This window comes from Oncorhynchus mykiss, chromosome 5, assembly GCF_057628025.1.
Source record: "Oncorhynchus mykiss isolate SJ-2025 chromosome 5, ASM5762802v1, whole genome shotgun sequence".
Taxonomy (NCBI): Eukaryota; Metazoa; Chordata; class Actinopteri; order Salmoniformes; family Salmonidae; genus Oncorhynchus; species Oncorhynchus mykiss.
The window spans coordinates 89,882,444-89,908,716 of NC_143026.1; the positions used below are offsets into that span (position 1 = coordinate 89,882,444).

A 26,273-nucleotide genomic window follows, 5' to 3' on the forward strand; every position below is an offset into this window, starting at 1 on the left:
GGTCTCTGTGTGTGTCGTGGGACAGGTTTCTGTGTGTGTCGTGGGACAGGTTTCTGTGTGTGTCGTGGGACAGGTCTCTGTGTGTGTCGTGGGACAGGTCTCTGTGTGTGTCGTGGGACAGGTTTCTGTGTGTGTCGTGGGACTGGTCTCTGTGTGTGTCGTGGGACAGGTGACTGTGTGTGTCGTGGGACAGGTGACTGTGTGTGTCGTGGGACAGGTGACTGTGTGTGTCGTGGGACAGGTGGGCACATTTCAGGGTGCTTACCACTCTCTCCCAAAATACATCACCTAGGAGGATCCCCTTGATGGGTCTGTCCATATCGGCAGACTGATATGGCCATTTCTTGGAGAGACTACTTCCCCTCCAGGAGACTGTCAAACATGATGACAACACCACCCCAACGGGTGTTGCTGGGCAACTTCAATGTGGTGCTCTTATTCTTCTCACTTTGCTTGGTGAGGTTGCTATAACTTGATGACCCTTCACATACCTAACCAGCTCCTTGGCTCTCTTGTAGACTGTATCCATTGTTTTCAGTGCCATGATGTCCTTGAGGAGCAGATTCAATGCATGAGCAGCACAGCCAATGGGTGTGATGGGAGGGTAGGACTCCTCCACTTTAGACCAAGCAGCCTTCATGTTTGGAGCATTGTCTGTCACCATTGCAGACAATGGTGGTCCAAGGTCATTGATGACTGCCTTCAGCTCATCTGCAATGTAGAGACCGGTGTGTCTGTTGTCCCTTGTGTCTGTCCTCGTGTAGAATACTGGTTGAGGGGTGGAGATTATGTAGTTAATTATTCCTTGCCCACAAACATTAGACCACACCTCAGAGATGATTGCAATACAGTCTGCTTTCTCTGATTTGCTTGACCTTCACTTGAACTCTGTTGAACTCTGCATCCAGCAAATGAGTAGATAAAGCATGTCTGGTTGGAGGGGTGTATGCAGGGCGAAGAACATTCAGAGATCTCTTCCAATACACATTGCCTGTGAGCATCAGAGGTGAACCAGTTGCATTCACCTACCTCCATTGAGTCAAAACAACTTCTGATTCCAGGAGGACCATGAGCTGTTGCTGTCGGTAAGGTGTCTGGTTCATCATTTTCACCTTAAATAGAAGTAGAGGGACTTTTGTCAGGGGTTGCTTATTGTGAGCACTGAGGGAACTTTATGCACTTGGCCAGATGATTCTGCATCTTTGTTGCATTCTTCACATATGATTTGGCACAGTATTTGCAAATGTACACAGCTTTTCCTTCTACATTAGCTGCAGTGAAATGTCTCCACACATCAGATAGCGCCCGCGGTATTTTCCTGTAAAGATTTTTTTTTTTTTTGAGTAAAAAATAAAATTTAATGTACAGATAAATAGTTAAGCAGTTAGATTAAACAACTCCTTTGTAAGATACATATTTAAAAATGAAACATGTATGGAAACAGGTGAAATAACACTCCTCAGTTAGTTTTTTGGTGAATTGAAGCTTAATTAACTTCCCATGGAAAATGACCGACCCTTTGTAAACCTAGTCGTGGGACAGGACGGCTGTGTGTCGTGGGACAGGACGGCTGTGTGTCGTGGGACAGGACGGCTGTGTGTCGTGGGACAGGACGGCTGTGTGTCGTGGGACAGGACGGCTGTGTGTCGTGGGACAGGACGGCTGTGTGTCGTGGGACAGGACGGCTGTGTGTGGTGGGACAGGACGGCTGTGTGTCGTGGGACAGGACGGCTGTGTGTGGTGGGACAGGACGGCTGTGTGTCGTGGGACAGGACGGCTGTGTGTCGTGGGACAGGACGGCTGTGTGTCGTGGGACAGGACGGCTGTGTGTCGTGGGACAGGACGGCTGTGTGTCGTGGGACAGGACGGCTGTGTGTCGTGGGACAGGACGGCTGTGTGTCGTGGGACAGGACGGCTGTGTGTCGTGGGACAGGACGGCTGTGTGTCGTGGGACAGGACGGCTGTGTGTCGTGGGACAGAGGACGGCTGTGTGTCGTGGGACAGAGGACGGCTGTGTGTCGTGGGACAGGACGGCTGTGTGTCGTGGGACAGAGGACGGCTGTGTGTCGTGGGACAGAGGACGGCTGTGTGTCGTGGGACAGGACGGCTGTGTGTCGTGGGACAGAGGACGGCTGTGTGTCGTGGGACAGAGGACGGCTGTGTGTCGTGGGACAGGACGGCTGTGTGTCGTGGGACAGAGGACGGCTGTGTGTCGTGGGACAGGACGGCTGTGTGTCGTGGGACAGGACGGCTGTGTGTCGTGGGACAGAGGACGGCTGTGTGTCGTGGGACAGGACGGCTGTGTGTCGTGGGACAGGACGGCTGTGTGTCGTGGGACAGGACGGCTGTGTGTCGTGGGACAGGACGGCTGTGTGTCGTGGGACAGGACGGCTGTGTGTCGTGGGACAGGACGGCTGTGTGTCGTGGGACAGGACGGCTGTGTGTCGTGGGACAGGACGGCTGTGTGTCGTGGGACAGGACGGCTGTGTGTCGTGGGACAGGACGGCTGTGTGTCGTGGGACAGGACGGCTGTGTGTCGTGGGACAGGACGGCTGTGTGTCGTGGGACAGAGGACGGCTGTGTGTCGTGGGACAGGACGGCTGTGTGTCGTGGGACAGGACGGCTGTGTGTCGTGGGACAGGACGGCTGTGTGTCGTGGGACAGGACGGCTGTGTGTCGTGGGACAGGACGGCTGTGTGTCGTGGGACAGAGGACGGCTGTGTGTCGTGGGACAGGACGGCTGTGTGTCGTGGGACAGAGGACGGCTGTGTGTCGTGGGACAGGACGGCTGTGTGTCGTGGGACAGGACGGCTGTGTGTCGTGGGACAGGACGGCTGTGTGTCGTGGGACAGGACGGCTGTGTGTCGTGGGACAGGACGGCTGTGTGTCGTGACTCCTACCCCTCCCACAGGGTGTCTAGGTGTGACAGGCTAAATCTGTTCCCTTCCCCTGAGTGGCACCTCCTGTCCACTCAGAGGTGTGTGTGCGCAACAGCGTGTGTGCTCCATGGTGTCCAGTGTGTGTGTAATTATCGTCCCAGTGAGCTTTTCTCTGCCCCAATGTGTGTGTGTGTGTGTTTGTGTCCTGGTCTCTCAGCATTGTGGCCAGATCACTGATTCTCAGCAGTACTTCCTGAGTCTGGCGTTCTCCACTTCCTGCCAACACTATGGGGAGGAACAGACAAACACCTCTTTCTAATGCTATTGGCAGGACAGGACATGACAGGATGGAAGAAGAGGTGGAGGAGAGACCGAGAATAAGAGATGGGGGGAAAGCGATGGATGGAGGGAAAGGGATGGAGGGGGAGATAGATGGAGGAGATAGATAGATGGAGGGAGATAGATAGATGGAGGGAGATAGATAGATAGATGGAGGGAGGGAGATAGATGGAGGGAGATAGATAGATGGAGGGAGATAGATAGATAGATGGAGGGAGATAGATAGATAGATGGAGGAGATAGATAGATGGAGGAGGAGGGACATAGATAGATGGAGGAGGAGGGACATAGATAGATGGAGGAGGAGGGACATAGATAGATGGAGGAGGAGGGACATAGATAGATGGAGGAGGAGGGACATAGATAGATGGAGGAGGAGGGAAATAGATAGATGGAGGAGGAGGGAAATAGATGATGGAGGAGGAGGGAAATAGATGATGGAGGAGGGGATAGATAGATAGATAGATGGAGGAGGAGAGAAATAGATAGATGGAGGAGGGATACTAGTTTGAAGGAAGGAGGAATAGGGGTCTTCTTGTGGGCAGTCTGGAACGGTGTCCTGGGCTCCTCTCAGAGGTGCACTACCGTTCAAAAGTTTGGGGTCACTTCGAAATGTCCTTGTTTTTGAAAGAAAATCAACAAAAAAATTGTCCATTTAAAATAACATCAAATTGATCCGAAATACAGTGTAGATTGTTAATGTTGTCAATGACTATTGATTTTAGTCTCAACGTCAACAGTGAAGAGGTGACATCCGGGATGCTAGCCTTCTAGGTAGAGTTGTAAAGAAAACGCCATATCTCAGACTGGCCAATAAAAATACAAGATTAAGATGGGCAGAAGAACACAGGCGCTGGACAGAGGAACTCTGCCTAGACGGCCAGCATCCCAGAGTCGCCTCTTCACTGTTGACGTTGAGACTGGACAGAGGAACTCTGCCTAGACGGCCAGCATCCCGGAGTCGCCTCTTCACTGTTGACGTTGAGACTGGTGTTTTGCGGGTACTATTTAATGAAGCTGCCAGTTGAGGACTTGTGAGGCGTCTGTTTCTCAAACTAGACACTCTAATGCACATGTCGTGTTGCTCAGTTGTGCACCGGGGCCTCCCACTCCTCTTTCTATTCCGGTTAGGGCCAGTTTGTGCTGTTCTCTGAAGGGAGTAGTACGCAGCGTTGTACGAGATCTTCAGTTTCTTTGAAATTTCTCACATGGAATAGCCTTCATTTCTCAGAACAAGAATAGACTGACGAGTTTCAGAAGAAAGGTCTTTGTTTCTGTGCCACTTTGAGCCTGTAATCGAACCCACAAAATGCTGATGCTCCAGATACTCAACTAGTCTAAAGAAGGCCAGGATATACATATATGACTGTGGCTCATCCTGACCTTACTGCTTCTCCCTGGGCTCAAACAAGGATTTTCTCTTGAGTTTTCACTGGATGTAACTAAAACCGTTTTAGAGAAAGCAATCCCCACCCCACCCCACCCCCACCCCCCCTCCCCCCATGCATCAGCTCAGTTCACCTAGATTAGCTACTACTAAACAGTAGATGTAGTGATTCTCATTTCACACAAGTAGAGTTTCCAGAAAAGGGAATAGATAGGTACCAATGAACCGAATTTACACTTATATATAGATGGTGGATCTACACTGTGTGTACAGGTCTAGACGCTGGAGAGAGGCTTAGGAGGTGGAGGAGGCCAGCTATAAATGAGAGAGTGTATGTGTGTGTGTTCTGCAGTGCGTAGGGGCAGACTGCAGGCAGCAGGATAGAGATGGGAGGGCTAATACTACTCAGATTACAGTCAGCGAGAGAGAGATGGGGAGAGAGAGAGATGGGGAGAGAGAGAGATGGGGAGAGAGAGAGATGGGGAGAGAGAGAGATGGGGCGAGAGATGGGAGGGCTAATACTACTCAGATTACAGTCAGCGAGAGGGAGGTGGGAGAGATGGGGAGGGAGGTGGGAGAGAGTGAGGGGGGAGGTGGGAGAGAGTGGGGGGGGGGGGGGGGGGGGGGGGGGGAGAGATCTAATACTAATGACTAGTTCTCTAGTAGAGGTTTCAACCTCCCCACCACAGATCAACAAGGAGAATGAAGGCTTTCAGATCAAACCAGGTTAGGCTGTCAGTAGTTTGGATCAAAGCTTTTATTGATAATATGCTGCGGTTACATACCCTCCTTGAATACAAACTGGCAGGCCATCGAAAATCTCCCTCTTGGACATTGTTACCGAAAAGATACTGCATAAATCATGCTGCAATGTATAGTGAGTTGTATAGTATCTTTTGCACAGTTCCATGTTGTTTTTCGTGAGGGAAATGTTGTCCAATCGGATGAATGAATGGCCAGCTCAGTCTCTGGGCAGCTCAGTCTCTGGGCAGCTCAGTCTCTGTCCAGCTCAGTCTCTGTCCAGCTCAGTCTCTGGGCAGCTCTGTCTCTGTCCAGCTCAGTCTCTGGGCAGCTCAGTCTCTGGGCAGCTCAGTCTCTGGGCAGCTCAGTCTCTGGGCAGCTCAGTCTCTGGGCAGCTCAGTCTCTGGGCAGCTCAGTCTCTGGGCAGCTCAGTCTCTGGGCAGCTCAGTCTCTGGCCAGCTCAGTCTCTGGGCAGCTCTGTCTCTGTCCAGCTCAGTCTCTGGGCAGCTCAGTCTCTGGGCAGCTCAGTCTCTGGGCAGCTCAGTCTCTGGGCAGCTCAGTCTCTGGGCAGCTCAGTCTCTGGGCAGCTCAGTCTCTGGGCAGCTCAGTCTCTGGGCAGCTCAGTCTCTTGGCAGCTCAGTCTCTGGGAAGCTCAGTCTCTGGGCAGCTCAGTCTCTGGGCAGCTCAGTCTCTGGGCAGCTCAGTCTCTGGGCAGCTCAGTCTCTGGGCAGCTCAGTCTCTGGGCAGCTCAGTCTCTGGGCAGCTCAGTCTCTGGGCAGCTCAGTCTCTGGGAAGCTCAGTCTCTGGGCAGCTCAGTCTCTGGGCAGCTCAGTCTCTGGGCAGCTCAGTCTCTGGGCAGCTCAGTCTCTGGGCAGCTCAGTCTCTGGGCAGCTCAGTCTCTGGGCAGCTCAGTCTCTGGGCAGCTCAGTCTCTGGCCAGCTCAGTCTCTGGCCAGCTCAGTCTCTGGGCAGCTCAGTCTCTGGCCAGCTCAGTCTCTGGGCAGCTCTGTCTCTGTCCAGCTCAGTCTCTGGCCAGCTCAGTCTCTGGGCAGCTCAGTCTCTGGGCAGCTCAGTCTCTGGGCAGCTCAGTCTCTGGCCAGCTCAGTCTCTGGGCAGCTCTGTCTCTGTCCAGCTCAGTCTCTGGCCAGCTCAGTCTCTGGGCAGCTCAGTCTCTGGGCAGCTCAGTCTCTGGGCAGCTCAGTCTCTGGCCAGCTCAGTCTCTGGGCAGCTCAGTCTCTGGGCAGCTCAGTCTCTGGGCAGCTCAGTCTCTGGCCAGCTCAGTCTCTGGGCAGCTCAGTCTCTGGGCAGCTCAGTCTCTGGGCAGCTCAGTCTCTGGGCAGCTCAGTCTCTGGGCAGCTCAGTCTCTGGGCAGCTCAGTCTCTGGGCAGCTCAGTCTCTGGGCAGCTCAGTCTCTGGGCAGCTCAGTCTCTGGGCAGCTCAGTCTCTGGGCAGCTCAGTCTCTGGGCAGCTCAGTCTCTGGGCAGCTCAGTCTCTGGGCAGCTCAGTCTCTGGGCAGCTCAGTCTCTGGGCAGCTCAGTCTCTGGGCAGCTCAGTCTCTGGGCAGCTCAGTCTCTGGGCAGCTCAGTCTCTGGGCAGCTCAGTCTCTGTCCAGCTCAGTCTCTGGGCAGCTCAGTCTCTGGGCAGCTCAGTCTCTGGGCAGCTCAGTCTCTGGGCAGCTCAGTCTCTGGGCAGCTCAGTCTCTGGGCAGCTCTGTCTCTGGGCAGCTCTGTCTCTGTCCAGCTCAGTCTCTGGGCAGCTCAGTCTCTGGCCAGCTCAGTCTCTGGGCAGCTCAGTCTCTGGGCAGCTCAGTCTCTGGGCAGCTCAGTCTCTGGGCAGCTCAGTCTCTGGGCAGCTCAGTCTCTGGGCAGCTCAGTCTCTGGCCAGCTCAGTCTCTGGGCAGCTCAGTCTCTGGGCAGCTCAGTCTCTGGCCAGCTCAGTCTCTGGGCAGCTCTGTCTCTGTCCAGCTCAGTCTCTGGGCAGCTCAGTCTCTGGGCAGCTCAGTCTCTGGGCAGCTCAGTCTCTGGGCAGCTCAGTCTCTGGGCAGCTCAGTCTCTGGGCAGCTCAGTCTCTGGCCAGCTCAGTCTCTGGGCAGCTCAGTCTCTGGCCAGCTCAGTCTCTGGCCAGCTCAGTCTCTGGGCAGCTCAGTCTCTGGCCAGCTCAGTCTCTGGGCAGCTCAGTCTCTGGCCAGCTCAGTCTCTGGGCAGCTCAGTCTCTGGCCAGCTCAGTCTCTGTCCAGCTCAGTCTCTGGGCAGCTCAGTCTCTGGGCAGCTCAGTCTCTGGGCAGCTCAGTCTCTGGCCAGCTCAGTCTCTGGGCAGCTCAGTCTCTGGCCAGCTCAGTCTCTGGCCAGCTCAGTCTCTGGGCAGCTCAGTCTCTGGCCAGCTCAGTCTCTGGGCAGCTCAGTCTCTGGGCAGCTCAGTCTCTGGCCAGCTCAGTCTCTGGCCAGCTCAGTCTCTGGGCAGCTCAGTCTCTGGCCAGCTCAGTCTCTGGGCAGCTCAGTCTCTGTCCAGCTCAGTCTCTGGGCAGCTCAGTCTCTGGGCAGCTCAGTCTCTGGGCAGCTCAGTCTCTGGGCAGCTCAGTCTCTGGGCAGCTCAGTCTCTGGGCAGCTCAGTCTCTGGGCAGCTCAGTCTCTGGGCAGCTCAGTCTCTGGCCAGCTCAGTCTCTGGGCAGCTCAGTCTCTGGGCAGCTCAGTCTCTGGGCAGCTCAGTCTCTGGGCAGCTCAGTCTCTGGGCAGCTCAGTCTCTGGGCAGCTCAGTCTCTGTCCAGCTCAGTCTCTGGGCAGCTCAGTCTCTGGGCAGCTCAGTCTCTGGGCAGCTCAGTCTCTGGGCAGCTCAGTCTCTGGGCAGCTCAGTCTCTGGGCAGCTCAGTCTCTGGGCAGCTCAGTCTCTGGGCAGCTCAGTCTCTGGCCAGCTCAGTCTCTGGGCAGCTCAGTCTCTGGGCAGCTCAGTCTCTGGGCAGCTCAGTCTCTGGGCAGCTCAGTCTCTGGGCAGCTCAGTCTCTGGGCAGCTCAGTCTCTGGGCAGCTCAGTCTCTGGGCAGCTCAGTCTCTGGGCAGCTCAGTCTCTGGGCAGCTCAGTCTCTGGGCAGCTCAGTCTCTGGGCAGCTCAGTCTCTGGGCAGCTCAGTCTCTGGGCAGCTCAGTCTCTGGGCAGCTCAGGTCTTAAACAAGACCTTACAGTAATTATATTACTCTCAGGGGGAAAACCTTCACTCCTCAAACTGTTTGTCTTACAAACAATAGTGTCTCAGCTACACTGATGCCAACTCGTCATGGTATAAAGATGAAATCAATTGTAATCGCTTACAACTACTTCTGGTTGTCTTACAACTGTTCTCTCTTGAGCTATTCAGGGGCTGAAGCCGGGGCTGCGACTGAGTTTGAGGCTCATATGCCCTCTCGTCTCGCCGGTCTTCTGAAGGGGAGACCGACTGGCTGATTACAAACATGACTGAAACATTTCCTTTTAGCCAGAAGGGGAAAAAGCTCAGAGGAAGAACTGCTAATCTCCTGCCCTGCTGCTAGCTGTGTCGCTGACATACAGAATCATATCTGACGTGGTGATAGCGACAGGCAAAGTAACTATGAATTGATGATTTTGTTCTTGCAATTTAGACGACGTGACATTGAAGGCTTCCATTGCTTTAGGGTTATAATCAATGCTAATTATAACCTGGATGTATCCCTTCAACTACTGTCTGGTCGGTCTGGTCGGTCTGGTCGGTCTGGTCTGGTCTGGTCTGGTCTGGTCTGTCTGTCTGTCTGCATGCTCCTCCTGTGCACAGCAACATAGATTGTTACTCAGGACAGGTTCCTGTTCCCCATCAATCATTCAATTCTACATCCAGACCATGTAGACCATTAGTGCCCCAGCTCAGCTTCTCCTTAATGATGTATAACATTCATTCAATTACAAGGCAGCATTTCTAGAGTGTTCAAACTGGGCCTAGGAGATAGATAAAGCAAACCCATCTAGGAGAGTATATCAACATACTCTCAACATTTCCAACAAAATCAACTAAGAGGTACTCATAGCAAACATTGAACCAATATGGTCTGAGCAGGCAGATCTCTCACCTCAGCCTGTCTCTCTGTTTTTAAGCTCTTCCAGTGTACATAACACTGACTCATACTGCCATCACACACACACACACACACACACACACACACATAGCTTCAACCATTAGGCACAGATCCTTGAGCTCATTTAAGTCATCCTGATCAAAGTGTGGAGTGGATCAGGAGGGATCAGGGGATCTGTAAGTGGCACACTGATTTTACTGACTGACTGTTTGGCTGGCTAACTGACTGTTTGACTGGCTGGCTGGCTGACTGACTGTTTGGATGGCTGACTGACTGACTGACTGACTGACTGTTTGACTGGCTGGCTGGCTGACTGACTGACTGTTTGGATGGCTGACTGACTGGCTGGCTTACTGACTGACTGGCTGGCTGACTGACTGACTGGCTGGCTGGCTGGCTGACTGGCTGGCTGGCTGACTGGCTGGCTGGCTGGCTGGCTGACACCGACCAACTTCAAACAACAGTGGATCTTGACTACAACCCAGTTAAAGGTCAAATGATTGTCCTTTTATTAGAAAGATGACTTTGGTCAACAGTCAAATCCAACAGTGTGTCCATTCATCTCATTTCAATTCGTCTGAAGGGAAGACAGAATGAGAGGTAATGGTCTGTGTCCCAATCGACAAGGATGGATTGGAACACAGCCGCTATGTAGGAAGTGTATTCTTGGTTCCCCTGACTGAGCATGGCAGGCGGGTCAGACCCACACACTGCATTAAGCACATGGAGAGACAGCTGCTTCAGCTGGGCCAATGAACAAGTCTCTGTGGATCATAAGACATGGCCCGTGCAGTGCTGTTCTCTGTGTAACCAGACTAAGTAACTATAACAGGACGGTAAATCAAATCACATGTTATTTGTCACATGCACATATTTAGAACACGTTAGTGTGCGTGTAGATCATCATTTGTAACACTTACAGTTGAAGTCGGAGGTTTACGTACACCTTAGCCGAATGCATTTAAACTCAGTTTTTCACAAGTCCTGATATTTAATCCCAGTAAAAAAGTCCCTGTCTCAGGTCAGTTAGGGTCACCACTTTATTTTAAGAATGTGAAATGTCAGAATAATAGAGAATTATTTTATTATTATTTAGTTCTTTCATCATATTCCCAGTGGGTCAGAAGTTTACATACGCTCAATTAGTATTTGGTAGCATTGCCTTTAAATAGTTTAACTTGGGTCAAATGTTTCGGGTAGCCTTCCACAAGCTTCTCACAGTAATTTGGGTGAATTTTGGCCTATTCCTTCTGACAGAGCTGGTGTAACTGAGTCAGGTTTGTAGGCCTCCTTGCTCGCACACACTTTTTCAGTTCTGCCCACACATTTTCTATGGGATTGAGATCAGGGGTTTGTGATGGCCACTCCATTACCTTTACTTTGTTGTCCTTAAGCCATTTTGCCACAACTTTGGAAGTATGCTTGGGGTCATTGTCTATTTGGAAGACCCATTTGCGACCAAGCTTTAACTTCCTGACTGATGTCTTGAGATATTGCTTCAATATATCCACATAATTTTCCGTCTTCATGATGGCATCTATTTTTTGAAGTGCACCAGTCCCTCCTGCTGCAAAGCACCGCCACAACATGATGCTGCCACCCCCGTGCTTCACGGTTGGGATGGTGTTCTTCGGCTTGCAAACATCCCCCTTTTTCCTCCAAACATAATGATGGTCATTATGGCCAAACAGTTCTATTTTTGTTTCATCAGACCAGAGGACATTTCTCCAAGGAGTATGATCTTTGTCCCCATGTGCAGTTGCAAACCATAGTCTGGTTTTTTTATGGCTTTTTTGGAGCAGTGGCTTCTTCCTTGCTGAGCGGCCTTTCAGGTAATGTTGATATAGGACTCGTTTTACTGTAGATATAGATACTTTTGTATCTGTTTCCTCCAACATCTTCACAAGGTCCTTTGCTGTTGTTCTGGGATTGATCTGCACTTTTCTCACCAAAGTACGTTCATCTCTAGGAGACAGAACGTGTCTCCTTCCTGAGCGGTATGATGGCTGCGTGGTCCCATGGTGTCTATACTTGCGAATTATTGTTTGTACAGATGAACGTGGTACCTTCAGGCGTTTGGAAATTGCTCCCAAGAATGAACCAGACTTGTGGGGGTCTACAATTTCCTTTCTGAGGTCTTGGCTAATTTCTTTTGATTTTCCCATGATGTCAAGCAAAGAGGCACTGAGTTTGGAGGTAGGCCTTGAAATATATCCACAGGTACACCTCCAATTGACTCATTATGTCAATTAGCCTATCTGAAGCTTCTAAAGCCATGACATAATTTTCTGGAATTTTCCAAGCTGTTTAAAGGCACAGTCAATTTAGTGTATGTAAATTTATGACCCACTGGAATTATGATACAGTGAAATAATCTGTCTTTAAACAATTGTTGGAAAAATTACTTGTCATGCACAAAGTAGATGTCCTAACCGACTTGCCAATACTATAGTTTGTTAACCTCTCTATGGTATATGGGACGCTAGCGTCCCATCTGGCCAACAGCCAGTGAGATTGCAGAGCGCCAAATTCAATTATAGAAATGCTCATTATAAAAATTCAGAAAACAAAACATATTGTACATAGGTTTAAAGATTACCTTCTTGTTAAACCAACCACAGTAACCAGCCAAGCAGAAGCGTTACAAAACTCAGAAATAGAGATAAAATTAATCCCATACCTTTGATGATCTTCATATGGTGGCAATCAGAAGACATTCATTTACTCAATAAATGTACCTTTTGTTCGATGAAGTCTCTTTATATCCAAAAACCTCCGTTTTGTTAGCGCGTTTTCTTCAGTAATCCACAGGCTCAAACTCAGTCAAAACAATCAGACAAAAAAATCTAAATTGTATCCGTAAAGTTCATAGAAACATGTCAAACGATGTTTATATTCAATCCTCAGGTTGTTTTTAGCCTAAATTATCTATAATATTTCAACCGGACAATAACGTCGTCAATATAAAAGGTAAAGAAGAAATGCTCATGTGCCTGAATAAACACTGCGACACGTTAGAGTCCACTCGTTCAGACTGGTCTTACTCCCTCATTTATAAGAATACAAGCCTGAAACGATTTCTAAAGACTCTTGACATCTAGTGGAAGGCATAGGAACTGCAAATGGAGTCCTAAGTCAATGGATACTGTAATGGCATTGAATAGAAAACTACAAAACCAACTTCCTGAATGGATCTTTCTCAAGTTTTCGCCTGCTAAATCAGTTCTGTTATACTCACAGACACTATTTTAACAGTTTTGGAAACTTTAGAGTGTTTTCTATCCAAATCTACCAGTTATATGCATATCATATTTTCTGGGCTCGAGTAGCAGGCCGTTTAATTTGGGCATGCTTTTCATCCAAAATTCCGAATGCTGCCCCCTACCCTAGAGAGGTTAACAAGAAATGTGTGGAGTGGTTGAAAAACAAGTTTTAATGACTCCAACCTAAGTGTATGTAAACGTATGACTTCAACTGTACATTACGTACAGAAGGGTCCCACCTCAAAATGCACCAGAAAGAGGATTTTGACCCTCTTCTCAGATTTTTCTGTTTCTGTTGTTAGAAACAAATCAGATTAACATTCCTACAACATTATTTTGTTGAAATATAATTTGATCTCTGAGAAATTAAGCTAATTGATTGCACCCAAATTGGCAATTTTTTTTATTCATAGGATTCATATAATATTTAACAAATATAGTACCTAACATCCGATTTGGATTAAACTTTTTTCTAACAACGAGTTAGACATGAGGAATCCAAATAAATTGTCATAAGGGCTATCAAATCAAATGTATTTCTATGGCCCTTCTTACATCAGCTGATGTCTCAGTGCTGTACAGAAACCCAGCCTAAAACCCCAAACAGCAAGCAATGCAGGTGTAGAAGCACGGTGGCTAGGAAAAACTCCCTAGGAAGGCCAGAACCTAGGAAGAAACCTAGAGAGGAACCAGGCTATGAGGGGTGGCCAGTCCTCTTCTGGCTGTGCCGGGTGGAGATTATAACAGAACATGGCCAAGATGTTAAAATGTTCATAGATGACCAGCATGGTCCAATAATAATAATCACAGTAGTGGTCGAGGGTGCAGCAAGTCAGCACCTCAGGAGTAAATGTCAGTTGGCTTTCCATAGCCGATCATAGCCGAGCTATGTGTTTTAATAAGGTTTGTTTCATAACTAAAGTGGCCAAATAACTTCTTAAAATTAAGCACATTAATCTGCTTTACGAGGGGTGTAGAGCCTAACTGGCATACATAGGCAGCGTGTGAGTTTCGGGAATATAATTTTCACCATAAAATGCACCTTTATAATGAAAGCATTACATTGCATAATTGCATTTTTGGTCACTTTTGATGATGGTATTTTCCCGCTAATGGAACATTCAGCTTATTCAGCTTATTAGGCTACCGTGTGTGTATTGCTGCACTTGTAATGTGAAGAAATAGCCTAATAGTTTATCAACATTTTTAAGCTCAAAGTTCTGAGTCACCACCTCTCCCAGAGCAGAGCCCAGGTGGAGTCACCACCTCTCCCAGAGCAGAGCCCAGGTGGAGTCACCACCTCTCCCAGAACAGAGCCCAGGGGGAGTCACCACCTCTCCCAGAACAGAGCCCAGGGGGCGTCACCACCTCTTCCAGAACAGAGCCTAGGGGGAGTCACCACCTCTCCCAGAGCAGAGCCCAGGGGTCTGTCACTAGGCTTGGGTGGTATAGAGTGTATACTGTATACCGGTGTATTTGGAAATAGCCATGGGATGGTTTTTCAATACCATCAATACTGTTGAAATTATTTCTTTGTTGTTTAAAAATATATATATATATATATATATATTTGTGCCTACTTTTTAAGTAAATACCTACAATACGTTTGGAGATAAAAACAGATTTATTTTACATTATGAAGCTTACCATAGTTCCCCAGAACAGTTGAGCCAGTCATGTGTTTGTTTGTAAATCGCACAACAGGAGAAAGCAGGAGCAGGTGAGTCCCAGCTGTGTATTGACAGGGGTCGTGTTTTATATTGAAAGTGAACAGTGTTCTTTTGCTTCAATAGAGGATAGTGCAACACATTCAACAGAAAATAGCTTCATTTTCATCAGTGCAACGCTATTTGGCTGGCAGCCGCACACGTAAATGAGCTTACAATGAAAAAGCAAGGTATTTTTGCAAAAACGATGCATGGTCATCATATTTCTGATGTTTATTATAGAAAGAATTTAGCCAGCTACATTTCCTAATGTTTTCCTTTAAGTTCATCTCGAATTTTACCGGAGAAAAGTAAGGCTACACCTAGAACAGTAGCAGAGAAATGTCGGTACACATCAGTCAGAGAGCGCTGTCTGCTGATAGACCATTAGTGAATTCTCATCCCAGTGGAGAAGTGCAACTGAAGCACAAAATGAGTCTGATGCCGAGCAGAAATTAAAATAAGATTTTAGATCTGCATTTACAAAACACAGCAATCGATTTCATCTTATTTTCCTTTGTTAAAAAAAATTGAATTCTGGGTCAGCCCAACCCCTATGTGGTTGAATTAATAAGGTATAAGGGCATCGTATTGTGTCATCTTTCTGCCGTGTTGGAGAAGTCAAAGCCCTTTGGATGAGTTATTTGTGTAGCTGCCATTGCTATCTTGATTTCCTTTGTGTTTTTTCTCCTCTTCGTTCTCAGCCCGTCTGCTCCTCCCCCCTCTTCTCCGAGCACAGCAGGCAGGCCTGTTGCCTTAGCGACTCCAGACTCCACACAGACACAGCGTGTATACATGCTGCTTCAGACCCAGTACTGTTCTTCCTCTAGACAAGCATGCGTCAAAACTTTGTTCATTTGCATAATGTCTTTCGTTCACACTCGCTTGTAAATGTCCAAAGTCACCAAAAATTACATTTCGGTAGCTCTTACCTACACATGTATAACATTATGAGCTGGATTTCCTGTCTTTGCGCTTGTTAGCATATTTAGCTAGTAGCCTCCATGGAAATTCGCTATTACTTGTGCTAATTCCAGGGCCAGTGTACCGGGGCCAGTGTACCGGGAACAGCATGGGACCAGTGTACTGGGGCCAGTGTACCGGGGCCAGCGTGGGGTCAGTGTACCGGGGCCATTATCCAGGGCAGGGGACCCAGATCCAAACTGGGGCAGGAGCATACAGGCCAGAGCTAGGCTGCAGACCAACCATTACCCTTGTACATAATTAGCCATTGTGTGTGTGTCATTGACTTGGTTCACCGTGAGGGGTCTTCTCTGCGTGTATGGGCTGGGGGAAAAGTATGGTGTAATAATAATATAGAGGCCTTGGCAGTAGTGGTGTGTACTAGGCTGTAGTGGTGTGTACTAGGCTGTAGTGGTGTGTACTAGGCAGTAGTGGTGTGTACTAGGCTGTAGTGGTGTGTACTAGGCAGTAGTGGTGTGTACTAGAGGTCGACCGATTAATCGGAATAGCCAATTAATTAGGGCCGATTTCAAGTTTTCATAACCTTTGGAAATCGGTATTTTTGGGCACCGATTAAAAAATTATAAAAAAAAAAAAATTATATACCTTTTATTTAACTAGGCAAGTCAGTTAAGAACACATTCTTATTTTCAATGGCGGCCTAGGAACGGTGGGTTAACTGCCTTGTTCAGGGGCAGAACAACACATTTTCACCTTGTCAGCTCAGGGAACCAATCTTGCAACCTTACGGTTAACTAGTCCAACGCTCTAACCACCTGCCTCTCATTGCACTCCACGAGGAGCCTGCCTGTTACACGAATGCAGTAGAAGCCAAGGTAAGTTGCTAGCTAGCCTTAAACTTATCTTATAAAAAACAATCAATCAATCATAATCACTAGTTATAACTACACATGGTTGATGATATTACTAGTTTATCTAGCATGTCCTGGGTTGCATATAATCGATGCAACACTGGGGGATGATTTAACAAAAGCGCATTTGCGAAAAAAGCACAATCGTTGAACGACTGTACCTAACAATAAACACGATGCCTTTCTTAAAATCAATACACAGAAGTATATATTTTTAAACCTGCATATTTAGCTAAAAGAATTACAGGTTAGCAGGCAATATTAACCAGGTGAAATTGTGTCATTTCTCTTGCGTTCATTGCATGCAGAGTCAGGGTATATGCAACAGTTTGGGCAGCCTGGCTCATTGCGTACTAATTTGCCAGAATTTTACGTAATTATGACTTAACATTGAAGGTTGTGCAATGTAACAGCAATATTTAGACTTAGGGATGCCATCCGTTAGATAAAATACCGAACGGTTCCGTATTTCACTGAAATAATAAACGTTTTGTTTTCGAAATGATAGTTTCTGGATTCGACCATATTAATGACCTAAGGCTCGTCTTTCTGTGTGTAATTATGTTATAATTAAGTGTATGATTTGATAGAGCAGTCTGACTGAGCGATGGTAAACAGCAGCAGGCTCGTAAGCATTCATTCAGACAGCACTTTCGTGCGTTTTGCCAGCAGCTCTTCGCAGGCACAGCGCTGTTTATGACTTCAAGCCTATCAGCCAAATGGCTGGTGTAACCGATGTGAAATGGCTAGCTACTTAGCTGGGTGTGCGCTAATAGCGTTTCAAACATCATTTGCTCTGAGACTTGGAATAGTTGTTCCCCTTGCTCTGCATGGGTAACGCTGCTTCGAGTGTGGCTGTTGTCGATGTGTTCCTGGTTCGAGCCCAGGAAGGAGCGAGGAGAGGGATGGAAGCTATACTGTTACACTGGCAATACTAAAGTGCCTATAAGGACATCCAAGAGTCAAAGATATATGAAATACAAATGGTATAGAGATAAATAGTCCTATAATTCCTATAATAACTACAACCTAAAACTTCTTACCTGGGAATATTGAAGGCTCATGTTAAAAGGAACCACCAGGTTTCATATGTTCTCATGTTCTGAGCAAGGAACTGAAACGTTAGCTTTCTTACATGGCACATATTGCACTTTTACTTCTCCAACACTTTGATTTTGCATTATTTAAACCAAATTGAACATGTTTCATTATTTATTTGAGGCTAAATGGATTTTTATTGATGTATTATATTAAGTTAAAATAAGTGTTCATTCAGTATTGTTGTAATTGTCATTATTACAAATAAATGAATAAAAAATAGGCCGATTAATCGGTATTGGCTTTTTTGGTCCTCCAAAAAGTGGTGTGAGGCAGTAGTGGTGGCAGTAGTAGAGGCAGTAGTGGTGTGTACTAGGCAGTTCAGAAAGCCTGTTCAATATACGTTACACAGAGCAGAAAGTGTGTGTGCCTGTCAGCCCTGAAGCAAGTTGCCTTGATCAATGGGAGGGGTGATTGCAGGAATGATAAAGGAGGATGGAGAGGGGGGGGGGAAAGGGAGGGAGAGAGAGGAGGAGGAGGAGGGAGAGAGAGGAGGAGGGAGGGGAGAGAGGAGAGAGCGAGAGGAGGAGAGAGGGGGGAGGAGAGAGAGGATGAGGGAGAGGAGGAGAGAGGGGAGGAGGGAGAGGAGAGAGAGAGGAGAGAGAGAGGAGGAGGGAGAGGAGAGAGGATGAGGGAGAGGGGAGGGAAGAGCGGAGAGAGAAAGGGGAGGGGAGAGAGGATGAGGGAGAGGAGGAGAGAGGGGAGGAGGGAGAGGAGAGAGAGAGGAGGAGGGAGAGGAGAGAGAGAGGGAGAGGAAAGAGAGAGGAGGGAGAGGAGAGAGTGCTTTAGCATCTGTTGTGTTTCTCTTTGATACAAGCTGGAGGAGAGACAGATCGTAGTATCTCTACACACACACACACACACACACACACACACAGGAGCCAATGTGGAGCAGACGCTAGAGAGAGCTCGTCATCACTACCACACACACACACCGTCACCGACACACACTGAGAGCGGAGACCAGGCTCTAACTCAGAGAGAAGCACCTTTCACCAGGCAGAAGCTACCCCTCAGCAGAGCACTATGTAAGTACAGCATGTTGGTACAGCTTTGTCTTTCAGAGATAAAACTGTGTGTGGGGTGTGTGTGTGCTGGTACTCCAGTATGATTAGGTTACTCAGCCTTAATTACATTCCGTGTACAGTAATGGCTCGGGGATGGGTCGTAGGACACGGCAGGCACAGGCAGCAAAGTGCTCTGCTCAGCTCCTTTCTGCTTCATGCTGCTACCTCTATCTGACAACAGAGTAGACATGCTGCTACCTCTATCTGACGACAGAGTAGACATGCTGCTACCTCTATCTGACGACAGAGTAGACATGCTGCTACCTCTATCTGACAACAGAGTAGACATGCTGCTACCTCTACCTGACAACAGAGTAGACATGCTGCTACCTCTACCTGACAACAGAGTAGACCTGCTGCTACCTCTACCTGACAACAGAGTAGACATGCTGCTACCTCTATCTGACGACAGAGTAGACCTGCTGCTACCTCTACCTGACAACAGAGTAGACATGCTGCTACCTCTACCTGACAACAGAGTAGACGTGCTGCTACCTCTATCTGACAACAGAGTAGACGTGCTGCTACCTCTACCTGACAACAGAGTAGACGTGCTGCTACCTCTACCTGACAACAGAGTAGACATGCTGCTACCTCTACCTGACAACAGAGTAGACATGCTGCTACCTCTACCTGACAACAGAGTAGACATGCTGCTACCTCTACCTGACAACAGAGTAGACGTGCTGCTACCTCTACCTGACAACAGAGTAGACGTGCTGCTACCTCTATCTGACAACAGAGTAGACATGCTGCTACCTCTACCTGACAACAGAGTAGACGTGCTGCTACCTCTATCTGACAACAGAGTAGACATGCTGCTACCTCTATCTGACAACAGAGTAGACGTGCTGCTACCTCTATCTGACAACAGAGTAGACGTGCTGCTACCTCTATCTGACAACAGAGTAGACGTGCTGCTACCTCTATCTGACAACAGAGTAGACGTGCTGCTACCTCTATCTGACAACAGAGTAGACGTGCTGCTGCCTCTATCTGACAACAGAGTAGACGTGCTGCTGCCTCTATCTGACAACAGAGTAGACGTGCTGCTGCCTCTATCTGACAACAGAGTAGACATGCTGCTACCTCTACCTGACAACAGAGTAGACCTGCTGCTACCTCTATCTGACAACAGAGTAGACGTGCTTCAGCACACAGCGGTTTTCTATTTAGGAAAAATGCTTATTTAAGGCTTGTCAGGATTTGATCCCGAATGTTCTCTGTTCTGGTGTTTCCCTGTGTGTGTTGTTTCAGATGCTGAATTTAGCCCCAGAGGGTTTTACGGGGGATTGTATTCGCCTCAGTTTAACTTTTTAATATAACTGCTTGGTTCCCCATGGTGGGTGGGTGGACGCTGTGGGCCTTTTCTATCATCTAGGAGGTACTGTATTTTGGAGTGTTTTTCTGCCTCTGTATTTTGATGATGCTGTAGCTGATGGTGGTGTTGTTGGTGTTGGTGGTGTTGTAGCTGTTGGTGTTGCTGTTGGTGCTGTTGTTGGTGCTGTTGTAGCTGCTGTTGTAGCTGTTGGTGTTGCTGTTGGTGTTGTTGTAGCTGTTGGTGGTGTTGTAGCTGTTGGTGGTGGTGTTGTAGCTGTTGTTGTTGTTGGTGTTGTTGGTGTAGCTGTTGTTGTTGTTGTAGATGTTGTTGTTGCTGTTGGCGTTGTTGTAGCTGTTGGTGTTGTTGTAGCTGTTGGCGTTGTTGTAGCTGTTGGCGTTGTTGTAGCTGTTGGCGTTGTTGTAGCTGTTGGTGTTGTTGTAGCTGTTGGCGTTGTTGTAGCTGTTGGTGTTGTTGTAGCTGTTGGCGTTGTTGTAGCTGTTGGCGTTGTTGTAGCTGTTGGTGATGTTGTAGCTGTTGGTGTTGTTGTAGCTGTTGGTGCTGTTGTAGCTGTTGGTGCTGTTGTAGCTGTTGGCGTTGTTGTAGCTGTTGGCGTTGTTGTAGCTGTTGGTGTTGCTGTAGCTGTTGGTGTTGCTGTAGCTGTTGGTGGTGTTGTAGCTGTTGGTGTTTTTGTTGTAGCTGTTGGTGTTGTTGGTGTAGCTGTTGTTGTTGGTGTTGTTGTAGATGTTGTAGATGTTGTTGTAGCTGTTGGTGTTGTTGTAGCTGTTGGCGTTGTTGTAGCTGTTGGTGTTGTTGTAGCTGTTGGTGTTGTAGCTATTGCTGTTGGTGTTGTTGTTGTTGCTGTTGGTGTTGTTGTTGTTGCTGTTGGTGTTGGTGTTCCTGTAGCTGTTGGTGTTGCTGTTGCTGCTGTTGTTGTAGCTGTTGTTGTAGCTGTTGGTGTTGGTGTTGTAGCTGTTGGTGTTGTTGTAGCTGTTGGTGTTGTTGTAGCTGTTGGCGTTGTTGTAGCTGTTGGTGATGTTGTAGCTGTTGGTGTTGTTGTAGCTGTTGGTGCTGTTGTAGCTGTTGGTGCTGTTGTAGCTGTTGGCGTTGTTGTAGCTGTTGGCGTTGTTGTAGCTGTTGGTGTTGCTGTAGCTGTTGGTGGTGTTGTAGCTGTTGGTGTTTTTGTTGTAGCTGTTGGTGTTGTTGGTGTAGCTGTTGTTGTTGGTGTTGTTGTCGATGTTGTTGTGGATGTTGTTGTAGCTGTTGGTGTTGTTGTAGCTGTTGGCGTTGTTGTAGCTGTTGGTGTTGTTGTAGCTGTTGGTGTTGTTGTAGCTATTGCTGTTGGTGTTGTTGTTGTTGCTGTTGGTGTTGTTGTTGTTGCTGTTGGTGTTGGTGTTCCTGTAGCTGTTGGTGTTGCTGTTGCTGCTGTTGTTGTAGCTGTTGGTGTTGCTGTTGGTGTTGTAGCTGTTGGTGGTGTTGTTGCTGTTGGTGTTGTTGTAGCTGTTGGTGGTGTTGTTGGTGTTGCTGTTGGTGTTGTAGCTGTTGGTGTTGCTGTTGTTGTAGCTGTTGGTGGTGTTGTTGGTGTTGTAGCTGTTGGTGGTGTTGTTGGTGTTGTAGCTGTTGGTGTTGTTGTAGCTGTTGGTGTTGTAGCTGTTGGTGGTGTTGTTGGTGTTGCTGTTGGTGTTGTAGCTGGTGGTGTTGCTGTTGGTGTTGTTACTCTGTGTATTATGGTTTGTTCCTTTGTAATGTCACCATCACACCCCTATTCCTCCATCAAGGGACCTGTATCCTCAAAATAATCTAAAAACAGCTGTCTGATCATTCACAATGCCCATATCTGATCATTAGGGCTTCCGAGTGGCGCGAGATGCAGTGCTAGAGGCGTCACTACAGTCCCTGGTTCGAATCCAGGCTGCATCACATCCGGCCCGTGATTGGGAGTCCCATAAGGCGGCGCACAATTGGCCCATTGGCGTCCGTCCGGGTTTGGCCAGGGTAGGCCGTCATTGTAAATAAGAATTTGTTCTTCACTGACTTGCCTAGTTAAATAAATAAAAATTATGTATAGAGGACTCAGCTAGACTTCTTCAAGGTCACCTCATTCAGCCTCCATCTCTCCTCTTCCCTGCTAAAGCCAACGGATTGGAAAAGTGGGATGAGCATTGCTACACTATCTAGAACCAACAAGGGTTCTTTGGCTGTCCCTACATGTAGAACCCTTTCCACAGAGTGTTCTACGTGGAACCCAAAAGAGTTCTACCTATGGGGACAGCAGCAGAACCCTTTTGGAACCCTTTTTTCTAAGAGTGTACAAAGTAGGCTAAAACATTTGAATTATTCAACAAGTTTTACTGTCTCTTCTGATTGGAGCCATTATAAGCCACCCAGGGTTGAAGCAGGGCTTCTATAAGGCCTACATGAACTGGAGGCAGAATGATGCTTGTCGTCGTCTGTAATAGATGTGTATTCATTGGCTCAGAGCGTTACACTAGTTCTACCAAGCCCTAGATCAGTGTATAACTCTTTCCTAGACATGTCTGCATGGGATAACTGTTTTCAGATCAGTTTTCACTGTCGTGAAAGCTACTGGTAGTCCTCCTCTCATCTTCTCAGGGGAGATGGAGAGATTTGGCCAGATGTTGCAGCCATAGAGAGATGTAATTAGGATGTGCAGCTCAGTTTCCACCTCATTTTGTGGGCAGTGTGCATGTGGCCTGTCTTCTCTTGAGAGCCAGGTCTGCCTACGGCGGCCTTTCTCAATAGCAAGGCTATGTTCACTGAGTCTGTACATAGTCAAAGATCTCAATAAGTTTGGGTCAGTCAGAGTGGTCAGGTATTCTGCCACTGTGTACTCCCTGTTTAGGGTCAGTCACAGTGGACAGGTATTCTGCCACTGTGTACTCTCTGTTTAGGGTCAGTCACAGTGGTCAGGTATTCTGCCACTGTGTACTCCCTGTTTAGGGTCAGTCACAGTGGACAGGTATTCTGCCACTGTGTACTCTCTGTTTAGGGTCAGTCACAGTGGACAGGTATTCTGCCACTGTGTACTCTCTGTTTAGGGTCAGTCACAGTGGACAGGTATTCTGCCACTGTGTACTCTCTGTTTAGGGTCAGTCACAGTGGTCAGGTATTCTGCCACTGTGTACTCTCTGTTTAGGGTCAGTCACAGTGGACAGGTATTCTGCCACTGTGTACTCTCTGTTTAGGGCCAAATAGCATGCTAGTTTAATCAGTTTTTTTTTTTTTGGTTGATTATTTCCAGTGTGTCATAGTTATCTTTTTGCTTTGTCATGATTTGGTTGGGTCTCATTGTGTTGCCGTCCTGCGGGTCTGTTTGTGTTTAGAACACAGCCAGCTGGCTGTTCATCTCTCTGAAGGTGAGGGCTTTGTGGTGGAAACATGTGAGCATCACTTCCTTTTAGGTGGTTGTAGAATTGAACAAGTCTTATCTGGATGTTGATAACTAGTGGGTATAGTCCTATTTCTGCTCTGCATGCTTTGCTTGGGGGTTTTGCGTTGTACACAATTAATATTTTTGCAGAATCCTGCAATTGGGTGTTTGTCACATTTTGTACATTCTTTGGTAGGTGAGTGGACCCAAGACCTCACAACCGTAGAGGGCAATGGGTTCTATAACTGATTGGAGTATTTTTCTAGCCAGATCCTAATTGGGATGTTGAGTTTTATGTTCCATTTGATGGCCATAGAAGTGTTCACAGTCTTGTGGAATTTACCCGTGGTGTTGGTGTTTAGGCCGAGGTCGGTGTAATTATTTGTGTGCTCTAGGGCAACAGTGTAGAATTTGTATTTGTCTCAGTCTCTCTCCCACTCCCTCTACGTCAGAGTACAATAGTTAAATCTCTCTCTGTCGTAATGTATTCATCGCCAGAAAACAATCAAATCTGCTGTATACCCAAAACAGTCATATCTTTCCCCTGCAGAACAGAGTGGAATCAGTCTTTTGAAGACAGATTCTCTCTCATTTTCTTTCTGAGGATTTTCTCTCGTTTTTTTTTTCAGACTACTGTCAGTTTTCTTTTTTTTCATATAGTTATAATTTCCCCCCCCCCCTCCCCCTGTTTTCCAGAGTACAGTCGGTTTGAAGCCAAAATCCATGATCTACGTGAACAGATGATGAACAGCAGTATCAGCAGTGGCTCTCTGCGGACCAGCCAGAAGAGAACTCTCTATGTCAGGTAATGATTACTCAATTAACCCCTTCATAACCTATGTCATGTACCTGATAAACCCGTATGATCCTAACCCGTATGATAATGTCTATGGCTTCATCTTCTAACGTCTACACTGTTGTGAAGGAAGTGGACGGGTGATTGCAGCTGTCGCCCTGATAGGCACGCAGCAGATTGCTTTCACCTACAGAGACGATATATACTAGTGTACAGTATATGATAATGTCTATGTGATTATAGTATTATGATATATACTAGTGTACAGTATATGATCATGTCTATGTGATTATAGTATTATGATATATACTAGTGTACAGTATATGATAATGTCTATGTGATTATAGTATTATGATATATACTAGTGTACAGTATATGATAATGTCTGTGATTATATTATTATTATTATGATATATACTAGTGTACAGTATATGATAATGTCTATGATTATAGTATTATGATATATACTAGTGTACAGTATATGATAATGTCTGTGGTTATTATTATTATTATTATGATATATACTAGTGTACAGTATATGATAATGTCTGTGATTATATTATTATTATTATGATATATACTAGTGTACAGTATATGATAATGTCTATGTGATTATAGTATTATGATATATACTAGTGTACAGTATATGATCATGTCTATGTGATTATAGTATTATGATATATACTAGTGTACAGTATATGATAATGTCTATGTGATTATAGTATTATGATATATACTAGTGTACAGTATATGATAATGTCTGTGATTATATTATTATTATTATGATATATACTAGTGTACAGTATATGATAATGTCTATGATTATAGTATTATGATATATACTAGTGTACAGTATATGATAATGTCTGTGGTTATTATTATTATTATTATGATATATACTAGTGTACAGTATACTAGCCCTGTATCCCGTTATCTGGAGGCTGTTGTCTTTTACTGTCTGGGTACTTTCCTAACCTTTACCTTCATGATGCTATCGATGCACGCTACCATGACTGTGGCTTTCTGTCTGACAGGAATCGAAAAGGGAAAACTTTATTGCCCATACGTCGACATTGACAATATTCAACCCATTAAGGGCAGAGCTCAGGAGCGCTGGCCCTTCGTGTCTTCTGTCTGTGTTGACACAGACACTTAAGGTGTTTTCACACTGTTTTCCCATCACACTATAACACTGTTTCCCCTGACATAACCCCTCACACTAGACTACGGTCATAACCCCTCACACTAGACTACGGACATAACCCCTCACACTAGACTACTGTAACACTGTTTCCCCTGACATAACCCCTCACACTAGACTACGGACATAACCCCTCACACTAGACTACTGTAACACTGTTTCCCCTGACATAACCCCTCACACTAGACTACTGACATAACCCCTCACACTAGACTACTGTAATACTGTTTCCCCTGACATAACCCCTCACACTAGACTACGGACATAACCCCTCACACTAGACTACGGACATAACCCCTCACACTAGACTACTGTAACACTGTTTCCCCTGACATAACCCCTCACAGTAGACTACGGACATAACCCCTCACACTAAACTACGGACATAACCCCTCACACTAGACTACGGACATAACCCCTCACACTAGACTACGGACATAACCCCTCACACTAGACTACGGACATAACCCCTCACACTAGACTACGGACATAACCCCTCACGCTAGACTACTGTAATACTGTTTCCCCTGTCATAACCCCTCACACTAGACTACTGTAACACTGTTTCCCCTGACATAACCCCTCACACTAGACTACGGACATAACCCCTCACACTAGACTACTGTAACACTGTTTCCCCTGACATAACCCCTCACACTAGACTACTGACATAACCCCTCACACTAGACTACTGTAATACTGTTTCCCCTGACATAACCCCTCACACTAGACTACAGACATAACCCCTCACACTAGACTACGGACATAACCCCTCACACTAGACTACTGTAACACTGTTTCCCCTGACATAACCCCTCACAGTAGACTACGGACATAACCCCTCACACTAAACTACGGACATAACCCCTCACACTAGACTACGGACATAACCCCTCACACTAGACTACGGACATAACCCCTCACACTAGACTACGGACATAACCCCTCACGCTAGACTACTGTAATACTGTTTCCCCTGTCATAACCCCTCACACTAGACTACTGTAACACTGTTTCCCCTGACATAACCCCTCACACTAGACTACGGACATAACCCCTCACACTAGACGACTGTAATACTGTTTCCCCTGACATAACCCCTCACACTAGACTACGGACATAACCCCTCACGCTAGACTACTGTAATACTGTTTCCCCTGTCATAACCCCTCACAC

The 26,273-nt window shown here is 47.1% G+C and overlaps 1 protein-coding gene across 50 annotated transcripts in view; it reads left to right on the plus strand.

Annotated features, from left to right (window-relative positions):
* LOC110524815 (discs large homolog 1-like protein) overlaps positions 1–26,273 on the plus strand; it is a 299,597-nt gene that overhangs the window by 231,103 nt on the left and 42,221 nt on the right. For all 50 annotated transcript variants that reach the window (XM_036978809.2, XM_090236279.1, XM_090236284.1 and 47 more), the window contains one exon: positions 23,797–23,905. In XM_036978809.2, coding sequence (XP_036834704.2) covers positions 23,797–23,905 — 109 coding nt within the window. The remainder of the gene's footprint in view (positions 1–23,796; positions 23,906–26,273) is intronic.